The 19,142-nt window shown below is 38.4% G+C and overlaps 1 protein-coding gene across 1 annotated transcript; it reads left to right on the top strand.

Moving 5' to 3' along the window:
* Window positions 1–1,614: 1,614 nt before the first annotated feature.
* On the top strand, window positions 1,615–12,425 carry LOC148815115 (C3a anaphylatoxin chemotactic receptor-like). The gene is made up of 2 exons (XM_088905421.1): window positions 1,615–1,759; window positions 8,001–12,425. Exon 2 carries the CDS (start codon window positions 8,002–8,004, stop codon window positions 9,025–9,027), a length of 1,026 nt encoding a protein of 341 aa, XP_088761547.1. The 5' UTR covers window positions 1,615–1,759; window position 8,001; the 3' UTR covers window positions 9,028–12,425.
* The last annotated feature ends 6,717 nt before the right edge of the window (window positions 12,426–19,142 follow it).

Below are 19,142 nucleotides of genomic sequence, written 5' to 3'. Positions count from 1 at the left end.
TAAAAAGCTAACAGATGATATCAGCATACAGTTATATGGGTGCTATGCTTGGAATAAAACTGGCACTACATGTCAAAATCTGTTTTTCATTGTTGGTTTACTGCTGTTGTAGGAGTACCTTCTTCTAAGTAATATTAGTACCATATAGTATGTAAACTGTGTATACACAGATTGATTTAGCAGTTATACTGCAAGAAAATTGAAGAGAATATGAAACATCTGTATTGTCATTGATGTATTCCAGGCATCTGAGGAGTTAGTTGAGTAATCTTTGATTTCTGGATCATGATTTCTAAGTGTGGATTGTAGATCTGAATGGATGTCTTGGCAGTGCGATGGCAGAATGTGGGTCATCTTCACCAACAGTAGGGTGGAGTATCTTAATACGGGGCCTTGAGACCTCAGTGTCAGCTGATTTTGTTTAGCAGAGCTCTCACTCACTTCACTGAACAAAGCTGGATATATGATTGTGAACCTTCATTTTCCTTTATTTTATCAATCGCATAAAATCTCTAATCTGAGCCTTTCAAGTGCTTGTACATCCTACAAAAAATCATGGATCACTTAATCATGGATTAAGAGAAAGTACACCTGTAGAAATTGGACTATGGCCTGGGGTTATTACTGTTGTCATGGCTTGAGGGAATTCTAAACGAATACTTGCTGTTGTACTTGACATCTAGGAAATAACTGAAAGGTGGGGTAACATCATGAATAGTCAGAAGCATTTTGGTAAGGGTCACTCAAACACCATTCATAGTAATGACATAGGGTGACCATGGTGGTACTTGGACTATAAAACCAAGTATAAAACTTCCTGTAACTGCCGTAATTCGGGGAACTGTGGGTGATCCGCTTTGTGTGTGTCTCCTTCAGTGTTCTTGGGGAAATTGCGTCACAATTATACTCATTTCATACCTTCACTAGACTGCACAGTGTTACAGCCAAACACTTTAAAGGAAATGTAAACATCTAGATTTTAAATGGGTAGTGTATGTAAAATATGATGTCTTTTAACAGCAGTTATTTATGAAAGATACTTCTTCTTAACTGAAAGATCATGTTGTACTCTAAAATAGAGAAAATGTCCTTCTCTTCCTCAACTTATTATTACAACTTACTGACATTATGAGGCTTAAAAGAGTATCTTTTGTAAATGTAAATTAGTTACTGCAAATCTGTTAAATGACCCGCCAATCTTGGCTTGTTCATCACCTGAGCATGACATGTTCATCTTAATCCATGGCAGTTTCATTGGAGAAACATTAATCTAGCATTCCTGAACAATGGTATGATGACCCGAGCCAGAAAAGACTAAAATAGAACTAAGAGGCCTCAGAGCATTTTCTTTGAGGTTCTTACAGTATTTATTTGCTGACACTCCCTTGACACCACTTAAGCAATACTAGACAACAGAAGACCTCAATCAGCCAGGCTGTTGGCTGTAGTTTCAAGATGAGCACTGTACAGCTGAAAGACTGTACAATGCTCACCAATCAAGAGACAAGGAGGAGTATTAGCTATTGGTATGAAGGGAAAAGGGGGAGGGAGGTCATTTTTTCTCAATACAAGACAGAGGCGTTTTCAATCTTCAGTCTGCTGGGAGGAGCTCAACCCACGGAGAATTACAAAGCATTGAAGACACTTGTTCCCCTGTTAACTCTTGTATTAGTGCACTCATTTACTGTGCACTGAGGCGATGCCAGTCCGGACTGCTCTGCACCTCTTCATCTAGCTCTGAAACCTTTGCAAGACACAGGTGAGGAAAATGAAGAGCCTCTTGTTTCTTACATTTCTACAAGCTCACTCAGCTACTCGGATAAACTTTCAGAGCTAGGTAAAAAAAAACACTTGACAAGAAAGGAGAACTAGAAAACAATTAGTTTGCTCATTAGCAAGACTCGACCTAGCACTATTAAAGCCTTGAGTGATTAGAATGATTATAGACAGCCTTTTAAGAACTCAATAAAATATTCCAATAATTTGACATGTAATCAATGTTTGATTTTATCTGTCAGTTCTACCGTGATTTATTTACGTACTGTGTTGTTTGAATGTAGGTACTCCCTTTTACATTCAGGAAGCATTTACCTGATTTTTAATAAACAATAATATAGGCTTACGCCGATAGATCCTAAACTGTTTTCTATAATAATTTCTATTACTCTTTCCATTACAACAAATAATTAGCAAATAATCAGTGCTGTTTTTACACTTTACTGTATAAGTTACCATTATTGGCATGTGTATGTTTTTTTCATACACCAACATGTAATGTATTCAAACATTCTTTTGATGCTTTGAATTATTAATTTGTGTTTCCTGAGATCAGGAGTAAAAATACATTTCTTCATAATCTCAGCAGGTATAAATAAATACATACCGTATACATAGATCTGGTGAAAAGTGGAGAGGTTATTATTACTGTATAAACAAAAGCACCAATACTCTTGCTACTACTATTGCTACTACTACTAATACTACACATAATCATAATGCTAACATTATTAATATACTTCCTAAAGCTGGTACTCAGGCCCTGAACCCTGAACTGAATAGTTTAGGAAGTAATTCTGGAAGTGATTCTTAACAGAGGCTGTAAGTGATCATGGTTTATAAATAGTGGTTCATTAGAAGTCCAGGTTGCTTGACTGAATCATAATATAGTACTATAAGTTTTATTCTTGTCTTAATCAAACAACCAAGCAATATAATTTGATTCATTTAATCTTCTGGGGATTAATATTTTGTGGTTAAAATGTGTCCATGTGCAATGTCCATATTTGGTATCCTCAGAAGTGCTAAACACTTCAGTTTCTTTAGTCTTCTTTATACAATTGGAAAACTGTTCTTGCATTTTTATATTGTATATTACATTATTTTATATTTTTATATATTATATTATTTTTATATTTTATATTGCATTATTAAATTACACAACACAGATAACATTGTGGTACACTGCATATGGATATAGACAATATGTGTAGACAAAATTGCACAAACGGTTTCTCTTGTTACAATTGACAAATTTCAAGGCAGAGTGCAAGAAGATAATACCATACAAAATACAACTAAGTATTAATAGATACAATTTCTGTCTGTCATTAATGTTGCAAATTTCATCAATATTTACAGTACTGTTGAGCTACACAGAATTAGAAGAGATCTCTCTTCTACGTTTACAGAACACTCAGTCTTTCCAGCGATATGTTGTCCAGAATGAAGTATTTTAAAACATTGCAATATCTGCAGCTGTGCACCTCATACTCACATTGAGTTATCTATGGAGGAGGAAAATATCTTTAAAAATGATTTGAAAACGAGTCCTTTTTACATTTTCTTCTCTCCATTTCAACACAGGTTGCAAAAGCCAGCCTGTGTTATCTTGTGCGGCCTGCAGGTTTATTTTTATCGATTATTTTACAAATGTACTGTACAAGGAAATACAGTATTTGAGATAGTGTTCTCTTTTGGTACACAGAGCATAATGGAAACTTACTTGGTGCCCAGCACTGTAGGTACATAAGGAGATTGTTGTTAAGCAACGAGGCTCTCTTAAATAGCTTTGTTGATGTGCAGTTTACTTTGCATTAAAGGGCTTTCTAAGCTTCCTTTATTGTATTACACCTGTGTGGATTTTCAATAAACAATGTTTTATATACAATTTATAGTAATATTAACTTATCATTTCTATAATGAATATAAATATATAAATGATAATATATATAGTATATGTTAATATTATATTAGTATAACATGATGGGAAGTTTACTAACCCCCACAGGAAATACTACTTGCATAGATTTGTATGAGATAATATCGCGGCAATGCTTATTAAAGATTTAGCATTCAGTATCGCATACAGCTATTCAATCTAAATGGTCTTTGAGAGAAAGACAGGAGTAAAGGAACTTATAGCCATTGTCATTAGTTATGAATTAATCTATAATTAATTATGAATATATTCATATCTCCTGGGCAGATGAAAGTTATTGTCCTGGTTAGGACTGCAGCCTCTTAAATCACACCTAATGTACTTCAAGAGCCCCCCCCCCCCCCCCAGTCCATGAATGTAGAGGCGAATAGATATTTGTCGAAGAGGAAGTTGCATGGTCAAAAGACATGAGTGAATATGCAGAAAATTGTCTTTGTTGCCACATCCCTGGTCAGGAAAAATGTACTGACCATGTTGGGATGAATACTGTTATTTCACTACAATGTGAACCCGTTTGCAATTAGTACCATGGTATATTCACATGGTATTTCTGCAATTGTACCATACTTTTACCTGGCATTTATGTTGTCTTCTTTTCTTGTGATTTCTATACTGCTTTACTTGCTCTCTTCCCCGTAATGCTTTGCTATAATTGTGCGATGAGGAAACTCTGCTTTACTGCATTTTACTCTGTTTTCACCCTAGTGTAGAACAACTGTTTTTGATTAAATGCAGTGGCATCTCAGACTTAAAACAGAAATACGGTTTTCCAGAGCTCTTCAGTTTGCATTGGATTCCTCCAAGTGCCGAATGACAGAATGAATCCATCTCCTTTGGGAGCTAAGCTAAACTTTGCAATGCAACGCTCCGCATTCGTGTTTTCAGAACTGATCAAAGGTGGTGATCAACTGAACAAAACAGACGGCAACTAAAACTCTGAATTCTCAAAATTGCAATGTAAGTGAATGCAACTATTTACATTTATAGCAGTGTGTAACAAAAAGTCAGTAACGAATCCTGCTCCGGTCCTGTTGCTTGCCAGGTTAGACTTTGGCTCCCCCACAACCCTAAAATGAACAAAGCAGTTGGAAAATGGATGGGCGGGTGGACACTGTCAAAAGCAGTGTGGAAGATCAGTCAGCATTCTTGACTCAAACTGACAGTTGTGTGGTCAGATCCAGGGCTGGATACTGTACTGTTTAAGCATCCTAATTCTCTCTGATTGCTCTTGTAAAAACATAACATGAAAGAGTACAAATATCCTTTGGATGAAAGTATTCTAATTAATAATGAAAACTAACTTCATAATTACTTTTTTAATAGATGAAAAAGCACAGTCCCACACAGAATACCAAAGGGAAATTGAGTCCTTTTCTGTCAGTACATAGCCCAACTTCTTAATCTTTACATAGGGTGTATTGTTTTTATAACAGACTTTATGCGTTAAAGGACGTTAACCATCTGAGCCTGAATCTTCAGACTAGACAGCTTTCTGGGTCTATGTGACTATTTCCAGCACACTAGTCCTCACAGGACAGCCCAGCACTTCCTGATTTTTCACATGTGACATTTTGAAACTTGAGTGCGGTCAACATGGTGGCAGTGTGAGTCAGAGGGGCTCCAGCCAAGTGTCGCCTCCCCTGGCGGTTTTTCAGCCGGGGCCGACACCGTGCCAAGTCGTAGCGGAAATCTAAAAGGCTATTTTCAAGGGTGAAGCATGCTGGGGGAGGCCCCTTGGCGACGTTTGTCATTTCACTTTCAAAGAATGGGGGTGGGATGGGCAGGGGGGTCTCATTTGTGCGATTTGTTGCTTTTCCCTGAGGAGGAGGTAGCCCACTTTTTGCTTTCGTTCCGAAAAAAAAAACACCCCACACAAAGAATAAAGGACAAATTGCACAAAAACATCCTTTTACATCCTCATCTGTATTCTCCACTGCAAGGGCTGGTTTATGTTCTTGATGTAATATGTTGCCAAACCCTGCTTTATAGGCAATTCCTGCTACACCTTATTTCCATCAGTATGGCATGATTTTAGCTATCTCTTTTGCACTTGTTTCTCCAGGTTGCTTTCTCTTCTTATGGGGCTTTCATAAACTGAGTCAAAAAACTCTTATGCAAGCTGTCAGCCATGGACCAATGGAATCTAGTATACATACACATGGAACTACAGAATATACCCCTATGACTGGCAGCAGGACACACCAAAATGACCCCTGTGACCATAATTTGTATCCACAAATTGTCGGCATCTTCTGGTGGATGACATTTCACTCTTGTGTGTATTGTCAGCATCCACTGAGACGTGTTCTCCATTCTCTTATTTTAGTGTTTTAATATTGACACTTAAGCACAAAATATTATTTATATACCACAGCCTGCTGAAATGAGAAATGCAGTACAATTCAAAGATTGAGATTATATGATATAATCTTAATGACAATCTTAATGGATCTTAATGACCTCATACGTAAAGGAAAGCAAAACATGAGATTAAGAAAATGTGTCAAAAATAGAGCTATGCTCTATCTCACTTTACCCCTGCACTTATTATAGCACAGGACAGAGAACTCAAATTCAAAAATGTAATTATTTCTTGTTATTGGTGGATTTATTATTAATTGCAATGCTTTACTTTTAATAGGAATATAGGTTAATCAGCAGTCTTACTCATCATTTCTGAAGATTGGGTGTTGAAAGCACCACAATTTTAAATAAAGAAAAAGATGATACATTTAGCTTGTACTTGTACTCGAACAAAGGAGGGAACTTATTTGCAGGACAGGAGATGTGAGAACTGACATTCTAAATGTAATATCCGGTCTTCTAAAAGAGAGACTAAATATAGTTAGGAAATGATAGACATATTACCTCAATCATGTCTGAGGTTCTGAAATTGTACAAATGAAATGAGCCATTTGCTATAAAAAGTAATAAACATAAAAATTGCTGTGAAAGGGAAGTGGTTTCAGACAAAATGGAGACTCTATTCTGAACAACCTTAAAAGCTTTTGGTGAATGATCTGCTATCCTCAGTTAAATTGAATGCTTCTTCACTTCCTACACTGGCTCTGTCCATCACCGTAAAATATATATCCAATACCAGGCTCATTCAGGGCCCCTCTGGACAATTCCAGATCACTCAGATGACATCTTGTACCTACAGCAACCTCATTTACTGCATCTCTTGCTAAAAATGTCAAGCTATCTACACTGAGGAAACAGGAAGGAGACTGGGAGACAATTTCAGGGAACATGTCAGAGCTGTGAGGATCAAGGATTTCTCCAAGCCCATAGTTTCCCATTTCACCTCTACCAGCCATGATCATACTGATTTCTCCGTCTGTGTTCTCAAAGAGGGGTTTCAGAACTCCTGTTGCAGATAAACATCCAAAACCAAAATTATCCTGGCACTAGGATCAAACCCTCCCCTTTCTCTCAACAACTGGCTCGTTTCCTTCTAATCCTCTCTATTCATTTGCATTTTTGACCTCGCACCTCTCTTCACCTCTCTCAACTTCACACCTCCTGTGTGACCACTCTGCTTCTCTCCTGCTCCCTCCTCCTCTCCACTTCCGGTCGCATGCTGAAGCAGTTACCTACTTGAACCTTCCTTTTCCTGTTCTGCTCCTTCTTTGCTAATAGTAGCTATCTTATAAATAGTCTGCTTTAAATCTCACACTGGATCGGTTATTCAATGTGTGTCACAGAGGTATGTGTTTTAGTATTTTAATGTATTATCCCCTGTATGTTGTTTAACACTCATCACACATAATACATATTACTTGCAAACGAAATCAGATGCTACTGCTGTGGTTTCTGCGTTTAGAATTGACAGCCTGATATTAACATATGGATGTAGCAGAACTTTGACCTCATCTGTGATACGGCTGAGATTATGCTCTACAACAATAAAATGGAGAGTGAGGTGATTGCAAAAGATGAGGTCAGCAGCTGATTATTCATATTTTCTGTTTGTTGTGACCAAATTGCTTGTGTGTGTTACACATTTCCTTTAAGAGGGAAACAGTTTGTAACACTGGCTTATGCCAGTTTTCCACGTATGAAATATCTTCTCCAATGTAAAATTACAGCAGGTGTAAAAGAAGAGTTTCGAAAAGCAACGTTTCAGAGCTTTAAGTTTTAGGTAGTCCAAACAATTTATTGAGCAAAATCAGTCAGAGTATAATCTATAACATGTATTAAATGGATCACTCAGAACTGGGTCCAGAAGCAGAGGTAAACTTCAAGAAGCAGTGGGTAATGATGTCATTTTTTTTCCCAGAATGGACCTAAACACCTCCATTTCCACCAAAGTGGGGCTATCTAAGGAAAAAAATGAGGTGGATATTGATGCCGTTATGGAAAAAGTGTTAATATTCCTCTACAGTCTCACTGTTATCCTGGGGATCTGTGGCAACACTATGGTCATCTGGGTAACTGGTTTCCGCATGAGGAGAGCTGTCACCAACGTGTGGCTCTGCAACCTTGCGGTAGCCGACCTTATTTTCTGTTTCACCCGCACCACCTCCCTCATCAAGAACCTCTTCTTCAGCTACTGGCCCTTTGGCTCCTTCCTGTGCAAGTTCAACGGCTTCTTCAAGTACGCCAACATGTTCTGCAGCGTCTTCCTCCTGGCCGTCATCAGCCTGGACCGCTGCATTTCCGTGTTGAAGCCGGTCCGGATGCGGCAGCGACGCACCCTGCCGATGGCCACGCTGACGAGCCTAGCTGTCTGGGCGCTAGCCATCGGCTTCAGCCTGCCATACTTCATTTTCCGTCAGACATCCCCCGACCCCGAGAATGGTAACCTCACCAAGTGCTCCTTCGACGTTCCGGGCAGCAGTGGGAGCGAGACCAAGCTGGCGCTCTACATTGTGCGTTTCCTCTGCGGATTTCTCCTTCCCTTCTTGGTCATCTCCATTTCCTACACCTTGGCTGGCTGCAAGCTGTGGCAGACAAGGCTGTCCCGGAAAGGCAAATCACTGAAGCTCATCATGGCGCTGGTCTGTGCCTTTTTCCTCTGCTGGGCTCCGTACCACTTCTTCCTGTTGGCCAAGATGGTCAACAAGAAGTCCATGGCGGTGAAGATAGGCCTGCCTCTCTTCAAGGGACTGGCCTACCTCAACAGCTGCATCAACCCCATTCTTTATTTTTGCATGGGCCTTGACCGCAATAAAAGGTTTAACCAGAGCCTCTCGGCGGTCTATCGCAGGGCCCTGGCCGAAGATTCAGAATCATCTACAATGGGGAAATCCATTAAGAGAGAAAGGGGCTCCATAGACAACAGTTTGGATGTTGCCGAGTTATGAACACTTTATGGACAGAATCCTGCTGTCATCACAACTCTTTCCTTTTGATCCATTGGCTCTGTGACCGGTTGCCCAATGCTGGGAATATAGAGATTTTCGGTTGACTTAAACTGTTGAAAGAATTAAGTATGGGAGCAAACCCAAAGAGCGTGTATATAAAATATCCTCCCACAATCTTTGAAGTCTCACAAAATGTAGGGAGTTGTCAATATATCTCATTTAGCAGTCTGATGTGTTAAAAGAGCTAGCTTTTGTCACCATAATAACATTGGCAGAGGCCTTAGTTCAAGGCAGGTTGCTTAAAAACAAAAATATGGAAGGAAATAATTTATCAGTGGAAGTAAAAAATGTGCAGCACCTGTCAATGGCACCAGCAGCATGATTGTTCTTCTTGGCTTTTTCTAAGATCATCTCATATGGAATCATAGGGACAAACTGCAGAAATTTATCAGGCTGTTTTTTCTACCTCTCTTAGCCAATTGCAGAACACATGCCTGAGAGGAAAGTGCCTGTACATATTCATAACACTTTGCAAAAGTATAATTATCTTTTTATATTCTGATTTATCGTGATGACTCGGTCATAGACAATTTCAAAGCTGGGATAAGCTCCTCTTACTGGAGGTTCAAGTACGTAGGTCATGGGAACACAGCATTGTGGATCATTTGAATGTTTTACATTTTGAAGTGAAAGCATTCGAAATAGATGGGAAGGAGGGGGGCACAATCCACATCAAATCTGTGAAGGAGTCACACACAGTCAGGAGACATAAGAGACGAAAAAATGACAGATCACACCTAGATCAAATCAGGGCCTCAGAATATACGATTAGTCAGATGTATGAAATTAAAAACATCCAAAGAGGATAGTGATAGGAGTATGCTACAGAGCACCAAATCTGTATATGATATTGGTTCTCATATAAAAATCAGATATGCATACATAAAAGAAGATGTTGTTTCCATGGGAAATATTAATTTTCCTTACTTAAATTGAGAAAGACCAACAGGAATAATGCTTCCTAAAATGAGGCCTTGCTAGCGTTTTTTTCAGAACGCATTCTTGGGACAGCGCCTGTAGTGACCTTGCATTTAAGAATACCCACAACGGTGTGAGGAAAACAGAGATTAAAGAACCATCACATTTTGATTTATTCTCGGGATGAAAATAATGTCCTTCTCTGACTTTTTAAAAGAATGAATACATTTTAATCTTGGACAGCAGAGGCAATGGAAGGTGATCCAGATGACACAAATGGAAACTGAGGGGGAGGACATTCAAAACTGAGAACGGGAAACCACTTCTTTACACAGGGGATTGTGGGAGCCCGGAATTAGCTACTCGAACATTGTGAAAACCAGTGCTTTCACTGCTCTCCAGAAAAGGATGGAGGAGATCCTCAGATCAATGTACTAAACCCCCAATGGCCTTTTCTGCCTTGCAAACTTTCTTATGTTCTTATCAACAGGACAGTCTACAAAGCAAGATATGTCACACATTTATGTCTGTCTACATCTAAACTCAAAATGACAGAGCTGGATAAATTTACAGGATGTACATTCAGCAAATGCAAATGATAACACTGGTTCTTTAGCCTCCTTTGATAATGTTTTTATAAAAGCAGTGAATCCTCTAGCACTGCAAGCTGAATCCTGTAGACTGTTAGTTGAGTTAACTGTATCTGACAATGTTAAGATGTGCAGAGCATGTTATGGCTGACCGATGGTTTTCTTTCCTTATTTTTCCCATATTACTCCTAATGCCTGCACTGACTACATGGCAGAAAAGAACATTAAATCCTACCTTGAGGCCTGTTAATAATAAAAAAGTGACCCGAACAGTGTCAGAATAAGAGACAAATGTGGAGACATAGTCCCACAATACATAAATGCGAAAAGACATTTTGAAATTTCGGGCAGAATGTTTGTTTGTTGTTATTCCTAGTTTCCATTAACTTTTTAAGTGATTTCTCTTCTCTCGTTGATTTTGAAATTTGTTTTGTTTCAATAAAGGGCTCACAGGAAGCAATTGTTGTTTTTGCAACAGTTAACCTGCTTAGCGGTGGTCTGCTGATTCACTGTGACAGACTTACTTAAAACGTATCGCAGAATCAGATTACCATAACAACATGTCCCCTTCTTTAAAGTCCTTTTTACTTCTTAGAAGTGAATTTTCTCTTTCTTTCAAGCTTCACTTTTTCTTGAATCTTTAGCAACAATGATGCTTGTGGGATGCAGAATGCTCATGTATCTGTTGCCTATTTGGGTCTATTTTATTTTTATGGAGTTGAGGAATTAAAGAATTCCTAGTTTCCTCATGGCTCCAACAGTAGAGGTGCTGACCTAAGTGCAAGCTGATCTCTGTCATATGAGATATAAGAAGTCGCTTGCTGACCGTGACCCTTATTCCCCTAATAGTGGAGCACAACTGAATCAACGGCCCCATGGTCACCAGGGGTAGACTTTGGATGACATGGACCATGGCTTTCTTGGAGCAAGAGCAAAGCCTGTGATTTCCTGGGTGCCTGCAATCTCTCAATGCTGTCAGCAAAGGATGAGCTTCGTCTCCAATAGGCCCTTCACCGGTCACACTTGACAGCACAGCCCGAGCCATCTAAAAAGGTGAATGATTGTGTGGTTGCATAGATGGCTGGAAAATGCAAAGATGCAAAGATAAACAACTAGCAACTACAGATTTGGTGGGATTGTAAGAGAAATTGCAATATCTAATTACAATAAAATATCAATTCAGGAGCGAAGCCTATTACAAGCTCACACCAATAGTCACTCTTTCTGAGTATTGTATTGTAGAAAGACAGATGGGATGTATCTGGCTGTCTTGTATATGACTAAATTACTAAAGCAGATTGAACTGTGTGGCTTGTATCTCCTGGGGTTATAATCTAGTTAAAAATAGAACCCTGTTGCTCTGGAAAGCAGAATAAGTGCTATAATAACCATCATAGAGCTGCACAAGAAGACACATGCATGTTTTCTGAAGGCCAGCCAGGAATAACTTCCTGATGTGAAAATAATTTTCATTTTATTCTCTTTCAAGAAACTGCCTGAGTAGAATTGTTTGGGTTATTGGATGTTGGTTTTACAGGTGAATTTATCACTTTGAAAAGAAAATGAAAATGATCTGTGTGTCAATGAGTGCCATCTGTGTTGTCTCGTCTCTTCTCTTCATTGCCTTAAAACGAACCTCATTAAAGAAGTACGGGATTATTAACAGAATGTAAAATGAATGAATGGATTCAGGAAAGTGAATGTAATGTTCCATAGAAAACAATGTGCCTTACCTTTCTTGCAAATTGTCTGGGATCTTTGCATCAGCACTGTAATTTTTCATTTTCTTGTAATTTTTATAGAACTTTGATAAAATATTTTAATAGAAAATCACTGTGTCTTTTGTGAGTCTTAAAAAAATAAGTTATAAGAATACACACCAGCTTTGTTCATGCCAGTGTTACTTGCTGGGTTGGTCTATTATTGGGACAGGATGAGTGAAAGAACATTTGATCTAATGCCATGAAGGACAGAAGCAGCACATATTTAGTCATGAGGAAATACAGATGATATCTTCTCATATGACGCAAGACATCTCCTGCTCACATGACTACATTTGACAGTTGATTCTCATCATTAATTTGTATTGGCATATAATTTGGTGGACAGTTGCCTACAGTTGCCGATTAGGAAATGGTTAATGATACATTCTCAATATGTACTAGATAACTGCAAATTTGTGTTGGATTAATATTAAGAAAAGTGGTCTCCCCTGAACACAAACGGTTGTGAATATTTTCACAACACAATGGATCTCCCAGCATTTGTAAAGTCTGGGTTATTACTTATGAGAGAACTCATACATGGTGATGAATCAGTCTTAATGGTTTCCTCCAAGCCATTAATGTAAGTTATGTACGTGGATTGCTTTTTAATCCACTCACCCTTATAGGAAAAGAGATTCAAGTGTATTCTACAAAAAAGCAATCTCTGTGTGTAACCAGTATGGCTCTTAGTATTGTTTTTGGGCTGTCTAGCTCATCGAAAGGTACATCGTTTAGAAAGACAAACAGTAATTGATGAAAAGTTGGCGCTGAAAGTCCTCCCTAGTATATTTATTTCTCCATCTAAAGTTATTTAGCATTTTGCAAATGAATATAAATGAATATATGAATAAATATGCTAGTTACTCAGGTTTCATCCAGCACAAAATTCCTTAAAAGTTCACATTTTACAAGATCCCAAATCTGACATGGTTGTCACTCTGAATGATTTGAGATCCTAATGTAATTACAGTTTGGATTTTAAGTTGACCAGCTGAATGAATTTCACATATAATTCCTAAGTTTGTTTCTACCACATGCTATTTCTCTTTCTGTATATTTCTTGACATGCACTCCTCTGTAATTCAGTCTCTGTCTTATTGAAGGTGTTCTGCAGTTTCCATCCGGTGGCATTTAGTGAACTAGTGCAGCCAAAGCTGCAGAGTCCTCTTGGGAAGTATACAACCAGCATAACCTCTCAGTCATAACCCATTAGTACTATTACATTATACATTGCAGCACATAAGCTGTACAGTTCTCCCAAGGTCCTTTTTGTGATCCATTACTGCAAGTAAAATTAGTCAGAAGGTTGTAGAAATAGCTCCCTGGCTTTGGGTTTTGAAGACATTCACAGATTCACCGATTAAGGTGTCTGAGTGTCTTTTCTATCTTCTATGTTTATTTTGAAGTGATATTATTACATTTCAGAGCTGTCAAGTGTTGTACAACATTAAAGAAAGCAAACCATAGCCCAAACGAAACCACAGCTGCTATTTAAAACTTCCAGACACTGTTGATGTCAGTGATATCACCCCTCCAATCCATTGTGACTGCTTCAAGGTTATGACAATGAGTAATCTCCAGACTAAAGAAAACTCTGTATGATACAGGGTTAGGAGATAGAAAATGTATGTACAAACAGTATAAGCAGTCTCCTAACAGAAGTAACTGACAATAATATCTCTTTACCTGGTTAAATGAGCGTTCAATACACTATTGAATATAGCACTACAGGAGCACTGTTTTCTGATGCATTGATGCCTGTGATAGCCCTGTGTTCTTGTGATTGTCTTGCTTGATAAGGCAGAAACAGGCTTAGATCTGTAAGAATAGAAAATCCGTCAGAGTTTGGAAGTCAGAGTGCTGCACTTGGTTGAAGACGCTATGTAGATTCACTTCTGTTTTGGATTCTAAAGATACAGTCACTAGAGTCAAAAGTAAACCTGGTAACATCCTGTGTATTTTCAATTTCTTTTTTGTTTTTGCTCATTAGCAGTTTCTATGCGCTCTTCGGTACCACTCATGTCCACTGAGTAATGATAATTACCACACAACCAGAGAGAGCCTAATTGCATTAAAATAAGCAGCTCTCTGGTACAGATAATGCAGCTGCACCAGAGCTCCAGACACAAAATTATACATTTTGCTCTGTGATGTATTGTGGTGGCTTTGCACAGGGCAGGGCAGTTTGATGGTCATGAAGAAAGCTAATGCATGATCATAGACAATGTGGGAAAAATGGATGGCTTTAGATGAGCATTTTCCCAGGAGGTCTTCCGTCCAGGTACTGGCCAGGCTGACGTTTGCTTAGTTTCAGTGGGATGTGCGTTGTGAGTTGGAGGGTTATATGGCTGCTGGCACTTCACACCCTTTATAGTCACAATGGAAGATTTCAGATGGACTACAGAGGACCAATGAAACTGACCTTGTTTCTATCTGCTTTTTAAATCTTCATTTTGATAAGAATCAAGGGGAAGAGCTACTGAAGTGGGAACAGTTTTTTTTCCCATAGCAGAAGCTGACCTATTCATAATTCCCCTTCCCCTTCATAATTATTTCAGAGTTTGCTTTCTTTAGACACAGTTCATTTCACCAGCACAGTTCTCTTTTAGCGGCCTGAAGGAAGCTTTATGCATTTCCCCTTTGGGGTTTAAGCAGCAATAGCAGAAAAAACAACATTTCCGTACTCTTTCAGTTCTGCTCAACAAAGGACAAGACAAAACTGTCGAGGATTCATTGCAGAAAAAGATCAAATTCAACACAAAACTCTCATATTACATAAAACAGAACTTAACAGGAAAAATGACTGATTTCAGCACGTTTTGTAGATCCTGTGACTTCCACCAGGATCAGCTTCTTGTTATGTGCACCCACTTGCAAGCACTTGAGAGGCCTCACTGTTGGTCATTTGCTCTTTCGCCATTTCCACTCCTCCTTTTGTATTGATTATTGTAATCTTCTGTACGGGCGCCAGGGAGCTGTGGATAGCACTACTGCCTCGCAGCTTCTGGTGCAGGGCTTGATTCTATCCTCAAGCCTTTGGCTGAGCGACATTTGCGTGTTCTTGCTGGGGTCACATGATTTTTTTTTGGGGGGGGGGGGGGATTCACGACATGCAGATTAGGTGGCAGACTCCCCAAAATTGTCTCCCGACCTTGAGAAGCAGAAGTAGGCCCATTTCCTCATGTAGTCTGCCCTGTCTGGTGTAGATACTGTGTGCCGCAAATAGTGACTCCACTGTGACCGGGCAAATGACGAAGGAAGAGACCAATGGCAATACTGTATGTGCAGCAGTGAAATTACAAATGCCAACATCATGCCAAGATACTTAATCATTAAGGTGCATTAAGTTCTTAACATGTGATAAGAAAGGCAATCGGAGAAAGTTATAATACAGTATGAGAAGTAAGAGGTAAAGATGTATTCCATGCTGAAAGGAAGAAAAAAGAGACAGAATGATTAAGCTGTGGAGTCCTCTTCAGGTGTGCTCTACAGCCAAAACATTGTGTCTCTTTTCTTTTCCTTTCAGCATGGATTAAACCTTTATCTGTTCCTTTGCAGCCTATGTATGCTGACATAGCTCCCTACTTGAACTTCTACAATACAGTATGCTATACTTTATACTTTATAATATAAGTGGTATTATAGAGCACATGTGAAACTAATACAAATGAGCAGAATGAGATTATAGAAGCAAGAAACAGGCCTTTTTTGTAGTAGTCTCAGCAAATACTTAAAAGATGAAATAAAAGCAGTTTATCACCATAGTTAACTCATGCCGTGACATCTAAGATCACAAAGCCATTAAAGGAAAAAGTGTAATGTATGCCACAAGTAAAAAGATAAGATATTTTCCCACAATAATATTTCCCAGAAAAGAGAAACGCAGCTTATTTCCAAATAAATAGCTTGTTTATTCTGGCTGACCTTTAATGACCTCTGACTTGATATTTCTAACAGTAAAGATGGGTATTTCAAAGTAAAGATGGGTATTTATTTTATAACAGATCTGAGCACACGGAAAAGGAAAGAAAAACTTTAGAAAGAAAAATTCAGATATATTGAGAAACATTAAAATACAAATGAACCAGTAGCTTCAGTTGTATTTTAAATGTTGTTCAATTAATGTATTCCCCTCACCAATTCTGTCCCCTCCCATACTCACTTCTAAACCATTTCTACTTCTGTGGCAAGAGAACAGGCCCTTTGCTACACTAACCTCATTCCATGGGAGCCAACCATTTAAAGAAATTATGTACAAAATACAAAATAGGATAAACACAGTCATCAAAAGGTTCATCACTACAAATACTGTACATATAAACTGAATTATTTCTGTCAGATGAAAATCACACACGTAGTACTCAACTGTGCAGGTTTATGAAAATATACAGTAGTGGGGAAATAAGCCCCCCTGTGCTGTTGTATTACCCATCCCTGGATCAGTGATTCTATACAGGCATCTATAAAGACAATCCAGGATAGAAGCTCGGTTTCCTTGGGGCCTAAACCAGGAAGTGAAACTCAAAATGGTGGATACTGTTTGTTGTGTAAGTATATGTGTGATATGCATGGGATTAACTGTCACATAGCAGTGCATGATTTACTTACATGTGTGCACCCATGAAATAAATCACTAGATTCAAAGTAGTAATAGAGCAAGTGAGGTGCATTGAGTGTGAATTACTTGAATACTAAAATGGCGGCCTGGCTATAGAGTGCATTAGTTAGTGCAGTTTGGCGTGTATGAGTGCTGTTATCAGCAAGTTACAAGCATTCTGTCACAGAGCAAATATTAAATTTGGTTCGTACTAAAGCTTTTGGGTTTTCTAAGGTGACCACCTTAGGGACAAGTATGTATCAAGTAAGGGTTACTGAGAGCTCACAATTTACAGAGCTGGAATGACTGTGAGCATGGAGCAGGGGTCTGCCAAAGTGGGCCTACTAACTCTTGTAAATTGTTTCACAGGAGGTATATTAATCACTGGTTGCATTATATAATAAGGGTTGAAAATGTACATTCTCGCATGGGGTGTCAATCAGTGGTTTGTTTGGTATAAAACGGATGCCTCGTGGTGGTTAGGAAGTCTTCAGGGTGTGAATCTAAAAAAGCTATTTTCTTTTAGTTTCTTTTTCTGTAGTTTGCTTAAATGTAAAGCTTTTTGGACATTAAACATCTGTATTTAAATTGTATGTAAATGTACAAACACCTTAGACACATTAACTGTTGTCACGTTTCTGACTGCTATCGTCCTCTGTTTCTGAACTTAAGGGAAGGTGGGTTAATTCCAGTTCTGAAGCTCAAAAGTTGCACATGAAGCAGTTTTGTCTATCATAAGCCTAATTTAGTATGTCGCATACAAACATTATAATGTTTTCACAGGCCTAGCTCAATGCATGGTCGGTCTCAAGAACAATAACATCCACTCTGAGCGTTGACCTATTGGTACAGAAATGTGTTCATTTAAATAGTTTTAATCTCTGAAATAAAATGAAAGCCGATTTATGAAAATTTCCTTAGTGTTTATATCTGAAATTTTCAAAATGAAAGCAAATACTCTTCCTTATGGAAGAAGGAATGTCCAGTGTTTTTAATGCAGCTACATGTATATGCGGGTGTTAAAATGTTCTGAACTTTCAGGAGCAAATGATTCAACCTGTTATACAGAAAGTGTATGGCCCAACAGTCCTGTTATGCATATCTCTCCTTGTCAGTACCAAATAGTTTTTCAGACCCTTCACAGTTTCTATCTGAGAATAACTTTGTAATCTAACTGGTGTAGGGCCGCCTTAATCATAATCTAGTGATTATGTGAATATGTGGTCCGATTTTGTCATTTTGACAAAGTAAAAACTGGAGAGAATATTGAGTTTTAAAGAGGAAAAAAAACTGCAAAGATGCAAATCAGAAGAGGTTATGAGGTGTTGCAAATGAGGTGAAGAGCTCTTCACACATCAGCCAAATATAAAAACATTTACAGCAGCTTTTAACACACAGATGATGACCTGGCACTTATTTTGCTACTGTATCTCAAAACGTTAGCTATAGGCGAGAAACCACAAACTAGTTTGATTTATTAATTATATTCATTATAATTTTGGATGTTATAGTTATTATAGTGTTGGATGCAAATTAAGATGCAGCTCTGCTGTTTTATTTCAATGGGGTAAAACAAAGTCTGACGTTTTCTAGCAGGTGTCCAATCTTTCCATGTGTGTATGCAGTGATTATGGCAACTGTCCTTTGCTAGAGATGGATTCACTTGATATGTCCCCTAACTATATTGAACCATATTTTTAATGGTGAAAATATACAGTATGAGAAAAATCTGAGAAGCAAGCAATTAGAAATCATGTCTAGATAGGGACAGAACTCGTGTAGAAAAGGTTCTTGGGTGTTATCATTGAAACAATATGCTAACGTCGTCATAGTCCCACAACTGATGATAAAACAATCAATTAAAATATATATTTTATCAACATGTTGAACAGACTAATTCATTTTGCTTTCCTCACATTCTATCATTATTCCGGCTGTGATTAGCTCTTGGAGTAGCATGTCTTGGTACATTTTACATTGAAATTCTGCATATCAAATATCCAATTGGCTTGAACATGGTTGCAGGCACAGCACAGTCATTTTCGTCTGCTGGAATAGAGGAGCCTATGGTTGTGGATCAGTGCTCTTGTGCGACAAAATGGCCTCTAGAGAAAGAGAAGCCAATGAGAAGACAAGACAAGGTTAGCAGGGGAAACTGGGAACAGAAGATAAAGAATGACCTGA

The sequence above is a fragment of the Atractosteus spatula genome, chromosome 25 (genome assembly GCF_055471065.1).
Source record: "Atractosteus spatula isolate fAtrSpa1 chromosome 25, fAtrSpa1.hap1, whole genome shotgun sequence".
Taxonomy (NCBI): Eukaryota; Metazoa; Chordata; class Actinopteri; order Semionotiformes; family Lepisosteidae; genus Atractosteus; species Atractosteus spatula.
Note: the sequence above shows the minus strand (reverse complement) of the source record. Positions and strands in the feature narration are given on the sequence as shown.